The 22,399-nt window shown below is 43.6% G+C and overlaps 1 protein-coding gene across 36 annotated transcripts in view; it reads right to left on the reverse strand.

Annotated features, from left to right (window-relative positions):
* TRDN (triadin) overlaps positions 1 to 22,399 on the reverse strand; it is a 293,769-nt gene that overhangs the window by 172,921 nt on the left and 98,449 nt on the right. For 32 of the 36 annotated variants that reach the window (XM_065588488.1, XM_065588476.1, XM_065588499.1 and 29 more), the window contains 4 exons: positions 19,664 to 19,720; positions 14,928 to 14,987; positions 12,308 to 12,502; positions 7,195 to 7,254 (listed from right to left, as the gene is read on the reverse strand). In XM_065588488.1, the coding sequence (XP_065444560.1) occupies positions 7,195 to 7,254; positions 12,308 to 12,502; positions 14,928 to 14,987; positions 19,664 to 19,720 (372 nt within the window). The remainder of the gene's footprint in view (positions 1 to 7,194; positions 7,255 to 12,307; positions 12,503 to 14,927; positions 14,988 to 19,663; positions 19,721 to 22,399) is intronic. The other 4 variants (XM_065588500.1, XM_065588496.1, XM_065588487.1 and 1 more) reach the window with 1 other exon arrangement.

Consider the following 22,399-nt stretch of genomic DNA (forward strand, 5'->3'; position numbering starts at 1 on the left):
AAACAATATAGTGTACATTTGAATAGAAGAAAAACATTGTCTCTGGCGTTCTCAATGAAACATGAAAGCCACGTAAAACTGTAGGTAGTTTCATCATGCTCAATTTCACTGACCAAGAATCAAAATAATATGGAAGTTGTAGGATTTTGGTTTATTGCATGGCATCAAGTATCCCCCAGAGTAACTGCCACGGTATCAAAGATGTTATCCCAGTAAAAACCCAATTTAATTAGGTGGTGAATCAGGCCCACTGCCTCTGGGCAATCACAACACACAGTAATCTTTAATTAAGTACAATCAGCACATATCAAAAAAGTTCAAAGGCTGTTAGAAGAGTCTGTTATCTGGACATCAGGCAGCAAGAGCAGAACTGGAACTCTGTAGGCCCTACAGATGGAAGTTAGGAAGCTGCCCTTATACCAGGAGCAGGCAAACTTTTTGGCCTGAGGGCTGCATTGGGTTTCGTAAATTGTATGTAGGGCCAGTTGGGGAGGTGTCGTGGCCTGGCCCCCACCTCCTATCTGCCCCTCCCTCAGGACTCCTGCCCCATCCAACCCCCCTTTTTCCCTGACAGCCCCCCCCGGACCTCTGCCCAGCCCCGGACCCCTGCCGCCCCATCCAACCCCTCCTTTCATTCCTGATGGCCCCCCAGGGACCTCTGCCCCATCCAACCACCCCTTCTCCCTGTCCCTGACTGCCCCAGGAACCCCTTCCCCTGACTGCCCCCTGCTGCCCCATCCAACCCCCCCTCCTTCCTGACTGCCCCCCCCCCAGGACCCCGGCCCCCATTCAACCCCCTGTTCCCCCCACGATCACCCTGACCCCTATCCACACCCCCATCCCCTGACCACCTCCCAAATTCCCCTGCCCTCTATCCAACCCCTCTGCTCCGTGCCCCCTTATCGCACTGTCTGGAGCACCCGTGGCTGGCAGCGCTACAGTCACGCTGCCCGGCTGAAGCCGGGCCACGCTGCCGCCGCTGCCATCACGCAGCACAGAGACCGGGTCAGGCCGGGCTCTGCAGCTGCACTGCCTCAGGAGCTCACAGCCCCGCCACCCAGAGCATTGTGCCGGCAGAGAAGCGAGCGAGTTGAGGCTGCACGGGAGGAGGGACAGCAGGGGAGGGGCCGGGGGCTAGCCTGATGTGGCCCACGGGCCATAGTTTGCCCGCCTCTGCCTTATACCCACAATTCTTAAACTTATACACAGTTCCTTAAGTATCTAAGTATCTAACATGCCAATACAACATGCACCTGAACTTGACATTACTCACCCATTTTCTAGCAGGTTCCACCATTTTGGAACCTACTAGTAGATAAAATATTATGGGACATACATAATATGCCATAGCCAGCCAGTCATTTTGGCACCACAGATTATAGTTATACAATGACAGTAACCTCCGCTGTCCCACTGCACTTGAAAACATAGCCAAGCTGGGAGTTATGTGAGATGGTGATGGTGGAAAAGGAAACAATTCTTATCACATAGTGGTCAGTCAAGGCACTTGACCTGGCACTCCTTCCTGGGAGGGAACTGCTGGCACAGTGTTCTCTATGGAGCCCGCTGGTCTAGAATTTTTTTTTCCGTCCTTTTTCTGACCAATCCTGGATCTCTTAATATTCCAGACATCTTTCCACATGAGCATTTGGGGAGTGGCTGGACTGAGGGATGGAGAGAGTCTATGGAGAGATTTTTACAATGACTTACCTCTAATTCTGAAGTGTGCTGTGACCCCTTTATGCCACTCTTGCACTGTAACGGTGCTGGAAATTGCCTGGCAATTCTCCCACTGCAAGGCAATTTTCTGGCAGCATAAGGCTAGAAAGATGGACCTACACAAGGCTAGCTTTTAGCCCCTGGTGCAGGGACATGCAAAAGACAGGCAGGGGCATGTTGGTGGATGAAAAGGGTGTGGCCAGAATCTACTGCCCTTCAGTGATCCTGGGAGATCATTGCAACTCCTGGGATTGTGCCAGTTTACACCAAGAGGCAAACAGGACCTTGCAGCCTGAAGCTGCAAAAGGTGGCAAAAAGGCACATTTGCCCTCTCCTCCTGCCTCCCCTTCCAGGCTCTGCCTACTGAGAGGTGCAGCTCAGAATCAGTACCACTGTATTTATTAGTAGGTAATTATCTAAATGTGAAGACCAGTCCCTTACATAGGCCCATGCTACTGTGATATGGAAGTTCTGTAAAGCATGGCGAGGGCACATAATGGAAATATACACGAGTAACTGGAATAATTTTAGGACTGGGAGAAGTGGGGAAGCCTGGTTGAGACTGAACAGCCAATTGAGAAATACAACTTTCGCCTCAGCAGTGCACAACTTAGACGGCTCTATTTCAAACAGGAATTAATTCAGGGAAATTCTATGACCTCTGCTATACAGGAGGTCAGAATAGATAACCACAGTGATCCCTTGTGGCCCTAGAATCTATGACATACATTGCCATGGGCATGCAGAGCCAGAGAGGTGTACAATAAGCCCCTCCCCTTGGGTGACTGCACAAAGGCATTTCATTATAGCAAACCTTGTTCTCACTGCACTCTGCAGAGCACATGACATGTCCATTGGTGCATCCCCATGGGGAACAAGCTGTCAAAAAAGAGGTGAGGATGAAGTGAGGACATGGCACCAGACAGAGCAGAGCAGAAGGGGAGCAATCCGCTCCATTTTAAATAGAGTAATCATTAGACCACATGTGTGCGCAAGTGCCCATCAACGTGGGTGAGGATTTCACCCTCCGTAAGGACATAAAAGTAAAAGGGAATCAAACCCAAGTGAAGCTACTAACTCTGAACTGATGTGATATAAAACTCTGAGTAAGTAATAGCAAAGGTGTTATTCAGAACAAAGCTTCATTAATATAAAAGTAATTTCAAGGCCATCAGATGTCCTGTAGGTAACCCACACTTTGATAGTCAGTGGGACTCCGATCCCATGAGGACTACATTGTGCCTGATAGGCACTGGCCTGAATGCAATCTGGTACAGAGAGAAACAATGAGAACTGATGTTGCTCAGCATCTCTGAAAATACAGCCACATATTTAGCTACCTAGCTTCAGTCGCACCTGAGTTTGAAACTTTTGGCCTTAATTGTCACGTGCTACTCACTTTTAGACATCTACTATAAGTAAATAGCTACCAACTCTACACTAGCAATTTATTGAAGACCAACTGATGGACCTGTATTTATGCTAAATAGCACCTTATTCTACAATAGTCCAACCAGGATCAATGGGATATTCTTGGAGGAAAAGACTACTCAATATGAATAAATTCAGTTAAATCCAGTAGTAAACAATGACCCACTATACACATATGACATTGACAATGACAAGGACTCACACGTTTCATGGAGTAAGCTCATCAACTAAGGTCAGGAAGGAATTTCCCCCTATGATACAGTAGCGCACATGGGATAGATGGGTAGATCTCAAATTTTCTCAGATATATTTAGTCTAGACCATTTTTGGATACAAGGTACTGCATAAGATGGACCATTGGTCTAGACTATATAGATCTGATCCAGCTCCAATTTAAATTAATGGCTAAACTCCCATAGATTTCAGCTGTGCTGGACTGAGTGCTATGTTCCTATCTATGGCATTTTTTTTTAATTCAGCACAAACTAAAAACTGATTAGAGCAGCTATACATGAAAGCCTCAGTTACTAACTGACAGCAGTGCAATTCTTGAAGTAGAATCAGAATTAGGACCTAACTCAGTGACTGACTAGGGCAACAACTGACCACTTTCGGGGTATAACCATACTACAATAGAAATACAGGGAAGCCAGCTAAGGCACAGTGGGAGAAGTCATGGGAGGTGGGAGTGGGGAATGTATCTTGGCAAAATATTTTAGTTTCACGAAAAACAGAAGTGTCAGTTTCACTCACTTTCTAAGCCTCCAATTGCAAAGTCTACAGGAAATTGACGAAAGGGACCATACACCTCTACCCCGATATAACGCTGTCCTCGGGAGCCAAAAAATCTTACCATGTTATAGGTGAAACCACGTTATATCGAACTTGCTTTGATCTGCCAGAGTGTGCAGCCCTGCCCCCCCGGAGCGCTGCTTTACCGCGTTATATCCGAATTTGTGTTATATCGGGTCGCGTTATATAGGGGTAGAGGTGTATTTCTTTCTCATTACAAAAATGCCACTGTACAAACTTCAAGGAGATTGCACAGATGTAAAAAAGGGTGTAATTTTGTCCAATATATCTTCAGATACCCAGTCAGGAGGTTAAATTCAAGACTTAGTATTATTTATTTTTTATTTATTTGTCACACTGTCAAACTATGTTGAAGGGTACATTTTTTGCTGTTCATTCTAGTATAAAACTTTAAGAAAACGGAAATCATTTTATATTGCCAGTACTTAACATATTTGCCACCTAACCAGGTATATTAAATAAACTATATATTTTTCCTGTACATAAAAATGTTCCATTATAATAAAAATAGACCATTTGGGAACACCATTGGTATGAATGAAGTCCTCTAAAGCAGCAACAAATATTATTAAACAATAATAATGTTTACTATTATTATGAATCCATGTAGTCCACATAATATCTAAGGATAGTACTCTGCTCACACTAAACCTAAGTAGATGGAAGTTCAAATTCAGCAGCCATGGAACTTCCATCATATCAATACTCAACACATTATTTTTCTCTTCTATAAACATAAATATTGGATTTGACAGAAATTAGTTTTGTGCTGAGAGTGCTGCTATGCTGGATGGAGTTGCAGTTGAACTCCTTAGTCTAACTGTGCTGAGATCTCCTGGTTAGGATAACACATCTGCTATTCAATGTTCTAAAACATGAGCTCATGTGGAGATTAATTACAATAGGTTTTAAGGTTAATTAGATAATAAGAACATTAAAGTTACTGATAATGTGATGCTGTTATTATTCTATATTTCTATACAAGAAAAGGAGTGTAAAAGATGGGTACAGCTAAGGATCACTGTGAACTGAATATGTTGGCTTAGGAAGAGACTATTTGAGCTGCAGCTGGTAATGCCATTCTGAATGCTTTTTATGAAGAGTACAGAACTGAGCATATCTGACCTTTACCTTGCATCACCTCATTAGAAAGAAGTGAAGTATGTGCTGGATGTTTCAGTGTTTTTCTTCACTAACTGTGAATGGAATATGGCTTATTTTATGGGAAATGCTTTATTTTACTATTCACAGATATAATTCAAGTTACTTAATAACTTCAATTCACTGGGTTCTACTTGAGGTGGTAAATAGATTTAGCAGGACTAAAAGTAATTGCCACACAACCAGTTGTGAGGGATAGAGTACAGAACAAATCCCCTTTTAGACACCCTTTAATAAGGCAATAGTCAACCTTAAAGAGATGTAGAATAACTTCATGAATAAGAGTCACAGAGAAGCTCTAATTGTATAGCTACCTGACTCCCTGCCCCATGTGTTTACACTGTGATGCTGCATCAATATGACTGTATCATGATCTTCTGAGACAATGCCATGAGGCAAACATGGCATAGTAGCATCATGCCACATTCTGGGGATTTTCAAAAATTCTTCTTGATGCAGTCTCCCTCTCCTCTGTCCCCACCCCTAACCCTTCCAACTTCCTGGCTACTGGGAAGGTCAAAACAAATTTACCTCAACAACCCTGGTTCCTTTATAGGGCACCCCTGCTCTACCTCAGGGGTGTGTCAAACAACGTGGGGAGAGCTTCTGTGAAGGATGCTTGGCTTGAAGAGGAGCAGGCAAAGCAAAAGGCGCTGCCATCATCCTTGCAAATGCCAGGAGAGCCACTAGTGAGATATTGAAGAACCCCATGAAGCTATCTTAACCCTCATCAGGGTCTCTGAAAGGATGATCAAGTTTTGCTAACCTTTTTGTCAATCTGATCGCAGTTCCAGACCAATGCCCTCACTTGGATTTGCTTTCCCTGACAGGACCTGGGTCAATGTAATATTTTCCTGTCTTCTAATGGGAAAGGCTCTCTTTCCAGCTAGCCTTCTCCCCTATCTTCATTTTTTTTTGAGTGGGGGGGAGCCACAGGGAAAGGAGGAATGGGAAATAACAAAACAGACCCTCTCCCCATTTCTCCAAAATCCTATGATCTTTGCAGGGAAGTGAACAACCTGTCCCTTCTCTTTCCCTAGTATGAGGCAGGGCAACCTGCACATATTCCTCCAATTCTGTTGCTGCCCCATCACTGCCAGTTGCCTCCTTCTGGGGCAGCTCAGTCCCAGAAGGAGAGCACCTGTGTCAGGAAGATTCCTCAAAGCAAATAACAAAACAACAGGGACAATGCATAAACCACTAACTGATAAATCTAGGTCCAAAATGGATGTGTAACCTCTTGAGCAAATAAGTTGTTACACAAGGTTTGACTGAATTCATATCCCTGGATATGCAAACTTTGACTGTTCCCATAAAAACTTCAGCAAATTTTGTTTCTTTTAAAGTGTATGTGTCCTCTCTCTGAGATTATGTCCGCTCTGAAATAGTGCCACTTCTATTGTACACTTGGCACCATGATTCTAGAAAAAAAATCAGTTAAATAAGATTAGGACAGTTGAACTGACTTAATGTCATGGGACCAACTCAGTTCTCAGTCATCAACAATGGTTCTCACTTCATTTTGCTACGTGTTTGAAGAAATGAGTGTGTGTGTGTGTGTGTGTGTGTGTGTGTGTGTGTGTGTGTGTGTGTGTGTGTGTGTGTGTCAGAGGGGAGATAAAGCAAAAAGCAAAAAAAAAAAAAGATAGATCAGATGAGAGATTTCATACATTAAAAGCAATGAAGGTTTTCAATGCAGTTTCAGTTCTTGTTAAAATTAAGTATCCTGGAGTTATTGTTTGTGGAAAAACATGTTAAGATATTACTCCATTCTCCTGCACCTTTCTTGGCACGAAGGGATTATGATACATTTTAGCATTTTCCATACTTTCCCATTGACTTCACTTTTAAATTACCCTTAATTTTAATTCATGCAATTGCAGAAAGAAAAGTTAAAAGCTCTAATAATACAGCCATTAGTTCTCATGCTTTATTTAAAAATTCTATTTGCACACTTTTGCCATTTTGCTGCCTTTTAAAAATACAAAACAAACTTTAGTGCATAAAAAAGCAGAACTTCTCAGAAAAACAAACACTAGTAGAACAGACTTCAACGATGTACGAAAGTACCTGTATAAAAATCCCCTTGCGCAAACATGTCAATCACATAGCGACAGAACGCATATTGATCTAACAGAGCAGAAAGGAAAAAGAGCAATGAGGGAACCAGGTTTAAAGGCCTTTTTTTCCATGCAGCAGTGAAGATAAAGCTTAGCAGTGACAAAACACATTTTTGGCTATTTTTGTGATGTTTTCTCTTGGTATATTTTTCCAGCCTTAAAGTAATTCTCTCTCTCTTTCTCTCTCTCTCTCTCACACACACACACAAACTGTTCAGTTAAAGTTCAGGGTCTTATTTCAGGCCACCATGTCATAGACTTCAGAGTTAGAGCTGGAACTCTGTCTTTAACTCCTCATTCTGTGTTCAGGTATTGAAGTGCAATTAGGGGTGATATTCACCTGCATAAAGTTTGCGTATGAAGGTTCTAAGTGGGGGAGGTTAGGGAAGTGGAATTCACCACTAACCCAGCACCAGCTGAACATCTCTCCATGCTGCTATTCCTGCCTTTGAACTGGAACAGCAGTCATAACCCTTCAGTGCTGGTTGCATGCGGTACTGAGGCCAAATGGATTTGTATGAACCTGGAATTGTGGGTCCTTTGCTGGCCTACCACTAAGTCATTCCCAGCCCACCCACAACATGACCTACACTGAGTACATGCAGGGAGCAGTTCTGCAGAGTGCAAGACGTGAACTGGCACTCCTGCTTAGCCTTCTGACCCCACAACATAACCCTTAAGCAGGACATAAGCAATAAAGAGTGACTTGCATATGCCCGCTTCACTGGGGTGAACTTCACCCAAAATGCATAAAATCACCCACTGTTCGGCAACATACAGCCAGATGAACGAGGATCAAGTTTCAACTTTAGGGCTCAATCCTGCAAACACTACTAAGTGTTATGCTTGTGAACCAGAGTTGTGCTTATGAATCAAAGTTGTTCCATTAAAGTCAATGAGACTACTCACAGTAAAAAGGTAATGGCAGGACCACACTCTTAGTTCTGAATTTCCTCACTTCAGTGGATTTAAGACAGAACCTTTATATCAGGTCAATTTCAATTTCTGAACATGGCTTAGTGAGTCATTTAAATTTTTTAGTCACTGGTTACTTTTAAACAGAAGAATCCAAAGTTCTCTCTCACAGAGAGAAAATGTGTATGAAAGTTCAATCCACCTATAAACTGAGGAGCTGATTTTGCCGATAGACCCAATGGCTTCCTTAGACACCATAATATTCCATGCTAAATTTTCTCAGTCAATAACATTTTATAACAGAGTATTTTGTTAATATGATTTTAGGAACTTTTCAAAGTCCAATGAGAGAGAGAGTTTACTCAACAGGAATATAAACAGGGCCCTGCAATTCAGCAACTGTGGAAGTTGCCACAGAATCATGTTCCAGATGCTAAGATTTAATTTTTTTTAAATGACAGCTAAGAAGTTCAGGATACCTGGCATTAGGCTTCTCAGGGTATATCTCAGGGTGGTGAAGCACTGAAATGGGTTACCTAGGGAGGTGGTGGAATCTCCATCCTGAGAGGTTTTTAAGGCCCGGCTTGACAAAGCCCTGTCTAGGATGATTTAGTTGGTGTTGGTCCTGCTTTGACCAGAGGGTTGGACTAGATGACCTCCTGAGGTCTCTTCCAACCCTAATATTCTATGATTCTATGATCCACAAATTAAGGAGTGATTGCAGTGCAGACTGGCATACCCATGTTAGCCTTAAGCTAGCTGGTGTGGGTAATAGCGGTAGTAAGGCTGTGGTGGCATATGCTTTAGTGAGGGTTAGCTATCCTAGTATGAGTCCACCAGGGGCTCTGGGCACATATGTGTTTGCTGGCCTGTGCCAGGTTCCATGCCACTGTTTCTTCACTGATACTGTCTTGTTACCTGTGCTTGCTAGATTAAATGTATCATACCTTCATTTGTGGTGTAGATGTACTTTAAGTCTAAAAAGTGACCAAGAAATGCTGAGCACCAATTCATTTCAACTTTAGGCACCCATTGTGAAAAACCTTGGTCAAAGTTTCCAACATTTTCAGTTGTGAAGAAAATCGTTCATTTGTGGACTGAGTGCAAACCAATTGTAGGGATGTTTGCGTAAGTATGCAGTTAGCTAGAAACAATATTTTTAATGGAAAGGTAAACTGCCCCATTCATCTCAAAGATATGTTAATTTTGAAAGCTAATGATGACCATTGAAATGTCAACATTGTTTAACCATTGATCATTTTAGGACTAACATCCAATTAGCGTACTTCTCCAATAATCCTAAAAACTGCCTCCAAACCTTCCTAGCCTAGGAGACAAAACAAAATAAAAAAAGCCCATTTATCCCCTACTCACCTACCAAAGCGAGCAGCTTTGACAACTTCTGTGATGTAATTATGTGTTTTCCAAAATAAAATAAAGATTATGCAGGCTATTGAAAATTAAAAATGTAGAACCAACATAAATTCAATTAGAAAATTACATAACAGAAATTATACAGTGCTGATTGTACTGTTCATGTTCATACTTAATTCCCCAAAATCTCAATATTTAATTTATCTGAAGCTGCTGCAGGATTTCCCTCCACTGCCCAGGAGTACTGCAGAATCCCAGTCCCTTCCTGTAGAATTCAGGTCAAGCTTCCCATGGAGTACAAAGATCCTTGACTATAAACAGTTCTTGTGAAGCCTTTAAAGTCTATTGTATCACTCTGTAAAGGACCGCAAAAAATAAACGTTTATCTGATAAATCCAAAAGTGGCTAGAAAAACTATTTTCTTAAAAAAATTCTAAATATGAATTTATAAAGATATAGTTTTGATTGAAAACACTAATAATCCATTCAGATTGGGTACAGTCTATCAGTCAACAAACACTTAGGGACTTTAAGGTATTTGGCACTAAAATAAAAATATTCTCTGAAACAAGAAAAGGACACATGTAAGAAAAATGAATCCTCTCAAAGGGCCCATCCAAAGCCCACTGAAGGCAATGGACGGGCTTCTATTGACTTCAATGGGTTTGAGATCAGGGCCTAAAGGCATTAGTCCATTATTGACTAGAAGCCTACAACATTTCATGTATATGAAAGACCATTTTTTAATCTTAGGAATGCAAAAACAGATCTGAACTAGTTTCTTTCCCATTTATGTTACTGTAATTTTAAAACAGTCAAAAAAAATTAATTATTCCTGTATAGAGATATTTTATGCTAAATTTCAGCCCTTGGTATTTTTTGAGTTACTTAAGCCCTGAAAATAATGCTTTGTAATGGAAATGCAGTCCTGATATTGAATTGCCATAGCACAAATAACACTACTGCTGTATATGAAACAGTAAGATGATCATGTTTCCAGTTATGTCAATGGGAAATTTTTGTCAATGATATCAATGCAAGAAACATGCCCTCAGGATTTCAAATAAAGATGCAATTTTCCAGTTGATTCTTGATACTTCAGAGCTTAAGATTCATTTTAAGTGAAGGTTTCCTTTTGAAAGAAGAATTTACTTCAGGGTTTCCACCTTGTAACAACATCGCACTGGAGGTGAATTGATTTGGAAACATCTGATATTCACCAGTGTTCTTAGAGATGCTTCAGTCACTTTGAATCTGAACCATTTTCTCAGAGCCTGATCCTGAAACAGTGTTGAGTGCATCCTGCAACGTGCCAAGCTCCTAACACAGTGAATAGGAGCTGAGGTGACTGACGCCTTGCAGGAAGGGCACAGCACCTTGGTGGATCAGCCCACTGGTCAAAACAATCAGCGTGCAGGAAGCTGTTTTAATCTCCTAATGTTCCATTATGCCTAAAAGTTTCCAGTGTTTCATGTGAAAACTAAATTTATCTGGAATGTAAACAAATGTAAAGAACACTAACCCAACAGATAATAAGTGTCAGGAAAGGAGCTATATTTTTCCTAGGCCTCCAAATCTTCTAATAATTATTTTCAGATGTCTAAAATTTTATATTTTAGGTAAAATGGCACAACTCTTTAGAGAGTGCATGATCATGGCCCAGAAATTATAGGTGGATCTGCTTGGGCAGATTCCTGCACCCAAGCAGTGTCCCACTGACTTCAAAGGGGCTCTGCATAGGCACAAGGGTATGTCCACAGGTATCAGTTGTAGGCTCAAGCAATTTTGCCTCATGATGTACCTCTGCCTCTGGTTATATCATAATAAACCCCAGCCTGTAGCGTGGCTGGATTATAGCAGGCCAGATTCTGCCAATCTTATTCAAACTGAGTTGTACCTTATTCCATAAGTAGTCCCAGTGTAATCAACATACAGCTCAATGTGAACAGAGAATGGCAGAATCCCACCTCATTGTTGCAGAGATGCACCTGTACTGAATACCCACACATTATGCATGTCCTCATTTTTGGATGTAATTCATTTGCTTCCTCTTATGAGAATGACATTTCTTTCACTTTCAATTGAAATCTGGAACCTAGTCATGTGTCAGGACTGCATCAAGTCATGTGAGGCATTGCCATGTCATTGTGTTATACAAAGCATAGCAGGGTCTCACGTAGTCTGATGTAATACAAATCATACATTCCATTCTATCAACCATCATTTTTGTTATTGTTAAGCAGAAAATATGCACAGTTAAAGAAGGAAAGTATACTTCCTGATAGGCCACTGGGTAACTCATATTTAACCAAATTAATGTCACTATTAATTCAACATGTCACATTCTCTTTTTTTTTAATTCATTAAAACTTAGAACTATCTGATGATATCAGTTAAAGGGCAATTTAAAATACTTTTTTAAAAAATCCATCTGAAGTTAAAGATCTGAAAACCTTATTATTCAAATCTTCTGCTCCAAAATATTCAGTAATTGTGAACACTGGTCCTTGTTTTCTCAATGAAACATTCACATGCAAAATGAATCTTTTGCTGTGTCAGTAACAATTGTCATGTTGGTGGCTTAGATTAAGCATCTTTGTTTGTTTCATTTCCATTTAATGATCTGAGACCCAATGGGGATTGGCAGATACTACTATTTTTTTTTCCATGTGTGGCGTTTGAGTTTGGTCTCTGCCAGCTTTAACTTCACTGTCTCTGTTTCTTTCCCACTACTCTTTTGGGATCTTCAGCTGTTTCCTCCTGGTTTTGTTTACCTTTCTTTTCTGATTTTGTTTCAGCCTTCACTGCTTTCTCCTCCTTCACTTTCGGTTTGGCCTTTATTAACCCAATGTCCTCTACTTTTGCTTCTGTCTGCTTGCCTTTTTCGGCTGTCTTTGATTCAGCTTTTCCATCTTTCACTTCCTTTTTAACTTTTTCTTCAACTTTGGAGCTCTTCGCTTTCTTCTCTTCTGCACGTAATAAAGAAATGTGTCAAAATCAGTCTTTCCTGAATAAATAACATCAAGCACTTTTAAATTCAAATTATCATAATGTATTATTTCTTTAGTGCTAACAATTTACACAACAACAACAAGATGCAGGTAGTCCCTGCCCTGAACGGCTTACAATCTAATCAAGATGGACACAGAGAACAAGATAGAATGGGAAGCCCAAAGGAACAAAGGCATATAAATCACTCTAATCAAACGAGTGGATAAAATACTCAACAATTCTATTCCTTTTATAAAGTGTAGTAATGACATACAGTGCCTTTCATTATGAGGAGGGGAAGAATGTTCTTCCAGCCATAGCATAGAGCTGGGAGTCAAGTGACTCATTCCTGGTGATGCTGTGAGCTTGTTCTGTTAAAATGGGCAACTCACAACCAGTTTCTGCCTCAGCTGCCCTATATGTAACATTGGAGATTATGACAGTGCTCTGCCTTGCTGGTATATTACATGGCTTTGTTCATTAAGGTTTTTTAAGTTCTTTGAGATCATCAGCTGCAAGACGCTACACAAGTGAAATGTTTTCACTGTATCTGGTAGCACTTAGAGCTGAGCAGGAAATGACTTTCCCATCTCATGAGAATTTTTGAGATATTGAAAATTTGTTACATTCTGAATTGGGACAAAAAGACAAAAATCTCAGAAAAAATTGCAAACTGAAAAGCTGAAAAAAATTTCAGCTAGGTTAATCGACACATTTCATTTTGATAATTTTAATATTCATTTTGACTGACATTTTTCAACTTTTTATTTTTTTTTACTATCAATTAGTTTACATTTCAACATGAAAAGTCATTTTTTCAAACTTTTTCCCCAAATCAACCCTTTCCCACAGAAAGTTTCATTTTTGATGAATCAGCGTTTTCTGATTAAAAAAATTTCCATGGAAAATTTTCTGACCAAGTAATGAATTAAGCTTCACAACACCTGCCTGGTTGGGAATTAGAAAATTATTATACTTCTTTCAAATACGTGTAAAAGGGGGAACACACAATGATTAAAGACCCTATCAATCACCCATTAAAGTCAATGGAGAGATTCCCATTATTTTCAGTGGAGCCGGATCAGGATCTCCATGACTTGCCCATGGTCAGAGTAGCAAGTCAGTGACACAGTCAGAAATATAACGTAGCAGTCTTGACTGTTTGTTCACTGTACTTTCCACTGGGCACACTGGCCCTGATTCAGCCCTGCAAAACTGGAGTAATGTCATGGTGGATCAGGTCTACTGGATCCAAGCTTTGCAATCCAAGCATATATGTAGTCAGTCATTAATAGGAAAGCATCTCTAAGAACTGCAATATGGTACAATTTCTAGTTTAGTTGGGTCAGGCTGGGTAACACCTACAATACATAAGCTGCAGTTTTCTACATCTTCTCTTAATAAAATCATTGTGATTATTAATAATATCTAGCCTGATCTGGTGAAGAACAGATTTTCAGAGTCCTTTTTTATTCTTACATGGCTCCCTCTAATTAAGAGCACCTGTTGTACACTTCTGCCAGTCCATAAGTAACCTTGCCAACCTATGATACCTTGAATCTGGAGAGTGAGCCCAAGTTTGGTAATAATGAATCATCCATGATTTTGTCTGGCAATGTTGTGATGAGCAGGATTACCGGAGTCGACGGGGAGCACTTCTGGGTTCGATTTATCACGTCCAGACAAGACACGATAAATCAAACCCAGAAGTTCGATTGCCTGCCGCCGAACCAGCGCGTAAGTATAGACAAGCCCCAGCTGTGCTACTTCTGAAACTCTCAAGTTTATTTAACCTTGAGGCAGAACTCTGGAAGTTGCTGCAAAACTCATGTCTCCCATAATGTGGTGGCACAGAAATTCCCGCTAAACCACTGGGCCTATTAAACGGATTTTAACAATATGGAAACTGAAATTGCCGATGACACCAGAAAACTACTGTTTATACAACAGCCAATTCCTAACTCCAAACAAAGTCACAACACTATTAAAATTCATAGGTGCTGGAACCAGGGATACTGGCAGTGCTGCCACACTCCTTGGCTTGAAGTGGTTTCCATTATATACAGGGCTTACAGTTTGGTTCAATAGCTCTCAGTACCCACACTATAAAAATTCTTCCAACACCCCTGCTAAAATTCCTGGTTGATCTTGTAAGTGACACTTAATAAGTCTGCTCTCGACTTTCTCTGTGATACAGTAGCACATGGTTTTATTTTGATTATCTTAAACAATCTATTTTTGTACTATCTTAAAGAAGATTCAACAAGTATATTTTATTTAATCAAAATTGCCAGTATATAGCTTACTTTCAGATACATTCACTCTCTGCTTACTCAAAATAAAGGTTAAACTTTTCAGCATAAACTGTTGTAAAATCAAAATGTAATGAAAAGGAATAGTTACCTTTAGGAGGCGCTTTCTTTTCAACTTTTTCCTCTCTTTCAGGTTTGTCTTTTTGAATTACTAAAAATCAATAAAAATTATACTTTTCTTTACAAAAATTGCTGTGAAAACTGAAGAAAAAGAGTTGCCAAAACACAACATTACAGAATCATGACACATCTCACGAACCTGTGTCTATTTCATGTATTTACAGTTTACTTCATATTTCCCTCTTTTAAAAAAAGGCTCTGGGTTGTATGAATCAGTTACACACATAAATTGGTGATGTTTTAGCAGCTATCAAACAGAACTCCAAGGTGGCATTCAGATTTAAATCACTTTTTCATGAGGTTTCATTCTGCAACACAGAAGCAGATCAATATTCTACTCTGATACTTCTCTCCTTCCTCTCCCTGATTACCATTAAGCCATATTTTACAGGAACAAAACAGCCCTGAAAGTTATCTTCACTTCATTCAAGTGGCAGCTAAATAACAGCAACATTCTCTTTTAACACATTTCACTCTGGAATGGACATTCAATATTATGATCTCTTGGGTATATGCTTCTTAGCTGATGTGTTTAGATGGTGTTCTTGCCAATATAAGTTCTTGGGCCCCTTTATCTGGGGAAAAAAGCTACCCTGAAGTCTGCTTACTCAGCCTTCAGAGGATCTCCTATGAGTAGGGGGAAATTTAAATGGTTCAGAACCATCCATGCATTGCCTGGGCATCCCCATGCCCTTGTGATCCCCAGCTGCTGGAATGACCCTTAGCACTACTGGCAGCTGACATGACGTAGAACAAACCTCAGATAAGATGAGAAGTGGCCTGACACACACTGAGGGAGGGGCAGCTCAAATTAATGAGATGTGCACTAAGCACATCCACAGAAACTGTTGATACACAGAATCCTCCCCCAGGATTTAGACCTGGTCTATACTAGAAAATTAGGTTGATTTAATTGAGTTGGTCAGGGGTATGAAAAATCCACACCTGAGTGGTATAGCTAAACCAACCTAAGTTCCCCATGTAGGCAGCGCTAGGTGGATGGAAGAATCCTTCCATGAACCTAGCTACCACCCCTCGGGGAGGTGAATTACCTATGCTGACGTAAGAATCCCTCCCATCAATGTAGATCATGTCTACATTGCTACAGCTGCAATGGCACAGCTGCAGCATTTTAAATGTAGACAAGCTCTTAGAGAGAAATGGAATGGAATGTCTCCCTGGCTACTAATACAGCCAAAGCACCAACAGTTAACCAAGCAGAACTCTTCACAAAATATGCTGGCCAGTCACGGGCACATTTAATAGATTAAGAAATAGATGGATAGACAGGCAGAGCATACATTAGGGATGTCTGAACCTCATGGAGTTTGGGGTGGAGAGAATTGGGTTTTTTTGCATTCTCAAGACTAAATTGAGTTTGTGAATTTTTATTTTCTATGAAGACCACCCCTGGCTTACTTCAGGGTGATTCAATTTTAAAAAACATACTTTTCTAGCTAAGGAAAGTTTGTGCTACAAATTTAAGATGGAACCACCAGCTGCATCCCCTCCCTCAAAGAGATACTGGATAGTGGCTGCCTTTTATTATTATATTCATGTTTTCATTCACATTTTTCTCTGCACTCCCACTTCCTTTTTCCACAACTTTCCTTAGCTGAATGTGAACCCAATAAAGTCTGATTCAAACATTCCAATCCACTGTGTCACTGCTTGATTTTGAAGCTGTTCAAACACAAAATTAATTCCTGAGAGCCTATTTTCACTCCACTAGCATATAAATGGTTCCAGATCTAATCCTAGTCTGACTAAAAAATAAGGAAGAGACAAAGATTAGAGACGAAGGTTACATCTTCATTACAGAGTCAACCTGGGTGATCAGCACCCAAGTCTAAGCACCTAGGTTAACTTAGCATGGGTGTGAGCATCTGCACTAAAAAGCCCTACCCACGTTATCATGTCCTCACTCATTCTGCACTCACTTGTGTGTGTCTGGGGCATATCCCATGGTTCTTTGGATACACTCTAGGATTCATTTCCACTCAGTTGTGCCAACTGCAGGAGACGATGTCTGTCCTTTGGAGGGAATTTTGGGAAGGACATTGCAGGACAATCAGCACTTGACTGATTTTGCCTGAGTCATCACAGCGAAATAAGTGGGTACCAGCGTTAAATCAGAGCCCAGGCTCAGTCTAACTGATATTCCCAGCAAAGTCATATAGCCCTGGATTAATGCACGTCTAACCCAAATCAGCTGTTTTTCTGTGTGGGTGGAAAGGGGGAGGAGTTGTGGCTAAAACCCAGTTATGAGCCCAGCTTGTCTAGGCAGTGAAGATGTACCATAACCCAACCCAGTAAAGCAGAATCTGATCCCCCAAAAGGCAAAGTCTTTAAGACAAAAGTAAATATGTAGGAACCCACAGTCAATCAAAGAATTATAAATCCTATGGTCAACAAAATGAATTGGTGGAGCAGGCTAAATTGATTCGGAAAGTCTCCTCTCCGAAGTATATTTAAAGATAGGATTTTCAGTTGAAAGAATACTAGAAACCCACGTCCTGATGCCCTGTTGCCCCAGAATATGTGTGGTAATTGGAAGATTCATACATTTTATCCAAGGCATATTTGCCTTGCTAGAGAGGAAAAGTGCAATTTCTATCAGTGAAAAACTGCACAGATCACATGCTAGAACAAAAAGGTTGTTGCAATAAATAAAAGCAAGAAAATTAACAGCTATTTTTGGATATAAGAGAAGACACAAAGCAAGAGATGGTAAACACCATCTCAGAAAAGTCTCCACTAAATTGAAAACTGATACAAGAGAGAAAGCCTTTGTTATAGTGAAATCCCTGAATCCAATTTTGGAGAAGTGGACAACAAGAAACAAAAACACAGTACTCAGTTGCTCATTACTCTAGCTATGCAAGAATGGTTCATGGAACGGTTTGTTACAAAACAAGAGAACTAAGCAAGAAATATGTTGTACAAAACTTAAGACAGGAACTGCTCAAGGCCTTTAGCCAAATATAGGGTTGCCAAATTTCTAATCACACAAAACCGAACACCCTAGCCCTGCCCCTTCTCCAAGGCCCCGTCCCCTTTCCCATCCCTTCCCCAAGGCCCTGCCCCTGCTCACTACATTCCCCCTCCCTCAGTGGCTCGCTCTCCCCCATCCTCACTCACTTTCAATGGGCTGGGACAGAGGGTTGGGGTGTGGGCGGGGGTGAGAGCTCCGACTAGGGGTGCAGGCTCTGGGGTGTGGCTGGGGATGAAGGATTTGGGTGCAAGAGGGGGCTCCAGGCTGAGGGATTCGGAATGTGGGAGAGGGCTGCGGGTTGAAGCAGGGGGTTGGAGTGCAGGAGGGAGTACGGGCTCTGGGCTGGGGGTGTAGGCTCTGGGGTGGGGCTGGAGATGAGGGGTTTGGGTACAGGAGGGGGCTCCAGGCTGGGGGGTGGGGATGAGGGATTCAGAGTGCAGGAGGGGACTGCAGATTGAGGAATGGGGTTGGGGTGCAGGAGTGGGTATGGGCTCTGGGCTAGGGGTGCGGGCTCTGGGGTGGGGCCGATGATGAGAGGTTCAGGGTGTGGGAGGGGTCTCTGGACTGGGACAGGGGGTTGGGGTGTGAGAGGGGGGAGAGGGCCATGGCTGGGAATGCAGGCATCTGGAGTGGGGCCAGGGATGAGGGGTCACCTCGGGCGGCTCCTGGCCAGTGGTGCTGCAGGTCTAAAGTAGGCTCCCTGCCTGACCTGGCTCCACGCTGCGCCCCAGAAGCGTCCAGCAGGTCCGGCTCCTAGGCGGGGCGGGAGGGGCAGGAGGCTCTGCACGCTGCTCTCGCACGCAGGCACCATCCCCACATCTCCCATTTGCTGCGGTTCCCAGCCATGGGAGTGCAGAGCCAGTGCTGGGGGTGGGGGGCAGTGGGCGGAGCCCTGTGGCCTCCCTGCCTAGGAGCCAGACCTGCTGGCCACTTCTGGGGCGCAGCACAGTGCCAGGACAGATAGGGACTAGCCTGCTTTAGACCCGCATCACCGCTGACTAGACTTTTAACGGCCCGGTCGGTGGTGCTTACTGGAGCCACCAGGGTCCCTTTTCGACCCGGCGTTCCGGTCAAAAACTGGACACCTGGCAACCCTAGCCAAATAGGCCCGAAGAAAGATTAGTTTATCATCAGAGAAGTCATGCTGAAACCAGGGCCAGCTCTAGGATTTTTGCCGCCCCAAGCAGAAACAATTTTGGCCGCCCCCCCCCCCCCCCCCCGGTTTTTTTCTTACCCCACCCCCGGCCCCGCCTCAGCTCCACCCCTTCCCCAAATCCCCAGCCCTGCCTCCTCCCCCCAGGCTCTCAAGCCTAGGAGGGAGGGGGAGAAGCGGCGCACGCGCCGCGGCCACTCGGAGTCTCCCCCTCCCTCCCAGGCTCTCAAACCTGGGAGGGAGGGTGAGCAGCGGCGCGTGAATCAGCTGTTTCGCGCACCGCGGCCGCTCGGGATCTCCCCCTCCCTCCCAGGTTTGGGAGCCTGGGAGAGAGGGCGAGCAGCGGCGCGCGAATCAGCTAGGGCGGCCGGTGCACATTTTTAGGGGTGGCATTCTGGCGCCAGCCATGCCGCCCCTAAAAATGTACCGCCCCAAGCACCAGCTTGTTTTGCTGGTGCCTAGAGCCGGCCCTGGCTGAAACAGTTACACACTCTAAACAGACCTCCATACTCAAAAAAGAAAAAAACAAAACCCAAATCTAAAACTAATCAATAATTACCTTTTGGAGGTGCTTTTTCAGCTTTCTCCTGTTTTTCAGGTTTGGTTTTGTGAGCAACTAGAAATAAACAGACACGATATTGTACTTATTTAAAAAGACAAAGAGTTCAGATGAAATGAGTAAGGAAAAAACTATTTCAATTGACACCTGGATGCTAGGGCCTGATTGTATGAAGGAGGAACTGGGCACATTCAGCTATCATTCACTTCAACTCACAAGACAGTTCCCAAATTACAGATCTCACATTTTGTGACATTTATGGATGTAGTTCATCAGAGTTCTCATTTAAAGCTCTAGTCAGGAGGAAAATTATGTTTCACTGACATTGCATGATCCTTTGCAAGAGGGCACACTGAAGGCAGCCTTGGAATAGAGTTCCACAGCCTGAGATACCTCACAACTGAGAGTTACATTCAGGGCTTGTCTTCACTACCGGGGTAAGTCGACTTAAGTTATGCTACTTCAGCTATGTGAATAACATGGCTGGAGTTGACATAGCTTAGGTTGACTTACCCCAGTGTCTTCACTGTGCTGTGTCAATGGGAGACGCTCTCTGGTCGATTTACCCTACTCTTTTTGGAGAGCTAGAGTACCGGGGTTGACCAGAGAGCACTCTGCCATTGATTCAGAGCAGGGGTGGGCAAACTTTTTGGCCTGAGGGCCACATTGAGGTTGCATAACTGTATGGAGGGCCAGGTAGGGAAGGCTGTGCCTCTCCAAACAGTCTGGACCCCGTCCCTATTCTGCCCCCTCCCACTTCCCGCCCCCTGACTGCCCCCATCAGAACCACCAACCCATCCAATCCCCCCTGCTCCTTGTCCCCTAACCGCCCCCTCCCGGGACCCCCACCCACTATCCAACCCCCCTGCTCCCTGTCCCCTGACTGCCCCGCCCCTTATCCACACCCCCGCCCCCTGACAGCCCTCCTGGGACTCCCACCCCCATCCAACTGTCCTCTGCTCCTCATCCCCTGACCACTCCCTCCCAGGACCCCCCGCCCCTAACTGCCCCCCGGGATCCCACCCCCTTATCCAACTCCCCCTACTCCCTGTCCCCTGACTGCCCTCCCAAACTCTATCCACATCCCTGCCCCCTGACAGGCCCCCGGGACTCCCACTCCCAACCCTCCCTGTTCCCCATCCCCTGACCGCCCCCCCAGAACCTCCACCTCATCCAACCACCCCCTCCTCCCTGACTGCCCCCCAGGAGCCCCCACTCCCTTACCCAACCCCCCCTGTCCCCTTACCAGCAGCAGGAGCTCGCAGCCGTGACACCCAGCCAGAGCCAGCTGTGCTCCCCACGCTGCCCAGCGGGAGCGGCGGGCCAGAGTGCGGCCCGGGGGAGGTGGAACAGTGAGGGAGGGGCCCGACCGGGAGCTCAGGGGCTGGGCAGAACGGTCCCATGAGCCGGATGTGGCCCATGGGCCGTAGTTTGCCCACGTCTGATTTAGCGGGTCTTCACTAGACCCACTAAATCGACACCCGCTATATGTGTGTAAGTTAAGACAAGCCCTCATTTTGGTTGGAAGTAGTGCAAAGTAACAACAGTCATATAATCCATCATTAATATATGGAGATGGAGAGAAAACTAGCCAGGAAGAGGCCAGGCACTACATGGACTTCTCTTTTTTTTTTTTTAGCCAGTAGCCCAAGTCACATTCTGTAGCCCAAAGGTGGTTGTAGAGTTGGAAATTCCAGTGTGGTTCCTCTCTCTACCAGCAGCCAAAAAAACAGTGGCAGTTTTAGAGACTTTCACTTTACTGTCTATTTACATTATAAGGTTCTTAGGGAAGGACTGAGTTTTCTCCCAGTATTGAACAGCACTGATCACACCAATGGCTTAACAAAAAAAATAAAATAAAAAGTAAAAGGATTTACTAAGGAAAAGGATTTATTGATATCATTGTAAGTGATACATTGGACCAGTAGATGTTTGTAGGACAGAACCCAGGGCTGGCTCCAGGCACCAGCCCACCAAGCATGTTCTTGGGACGGCGCCTGGAGGGGGGCGGCGCGGCGGGGCCCCAGCCGGGCTCGCCGCCCTGCTCCCGGCGCTCTGGTGGGTTGGGGAGAGTGGAGAGCCCCGGCCGGGCTCGCCGCCCTCCCCCCAGCGCTCTGGCCGCCAGGGAGAGCAGAGAGCCCCGGCCGGGCTCGGCGCCCTCCCCGCCACGCTGGGGGGGTGGTGGGTGGCTTTTTTGCCTAGGGCGGCAAAAAAGCAAGAGCCGGCCCTGACAGAACCATTAGACTGTAAGCTCTCTACAGACACACAATACAGGCCCCTGCCCTAAAAGCACCAAGCACAGTTTGGAGCACAAAATAAATGAGTAGTTCTACCTCAACTAGAAGTTATGGGCCTGATGCAGGAAATTCTGAGTGAAATTCTATGCCCTATCTTATGCAGGAGGCCAGACTAGATAATCATAATGGTCCCTTCCGGCCTTAAAATATATTACAATCTTAGATCTGCTCCAATAGTAATAATAGTAAGAATACAAACACTGAAGTTCATGCAAAGTTTGACAAATTCACAAATTGTGCCCAGATTGCAATTTTGCCGGTCTTACCACTGCATAGATACTTTCGCAATAAAAATATTGGGGAAATTAACACATTCACCTCATGACAGCATTTTGCTATTTTCAATATGTAAACCCATGTTAAATGAAGATAATAGCAAAGCTCTGTCTCAGGCTGACTTGTTTTTAGAGGGTGAAAAAAACAAAAAGTGGAGATGAAA

The sequence above is a fragment of the Chrysemys picta genome, chromosome 3 (genome assembly GCF_011386835.1).
Source record: "Chrysemys picta bellii isolate R12L10 chromosome 3, ASM1138683v2, whole genome shotgun sequence".
In the NCBI taxonomy this organism is placed as follows: Eukaryota; Metazoa; Chordata; order Testudines; family Emydidae; genus Chrysemys; species Chrysemys picta.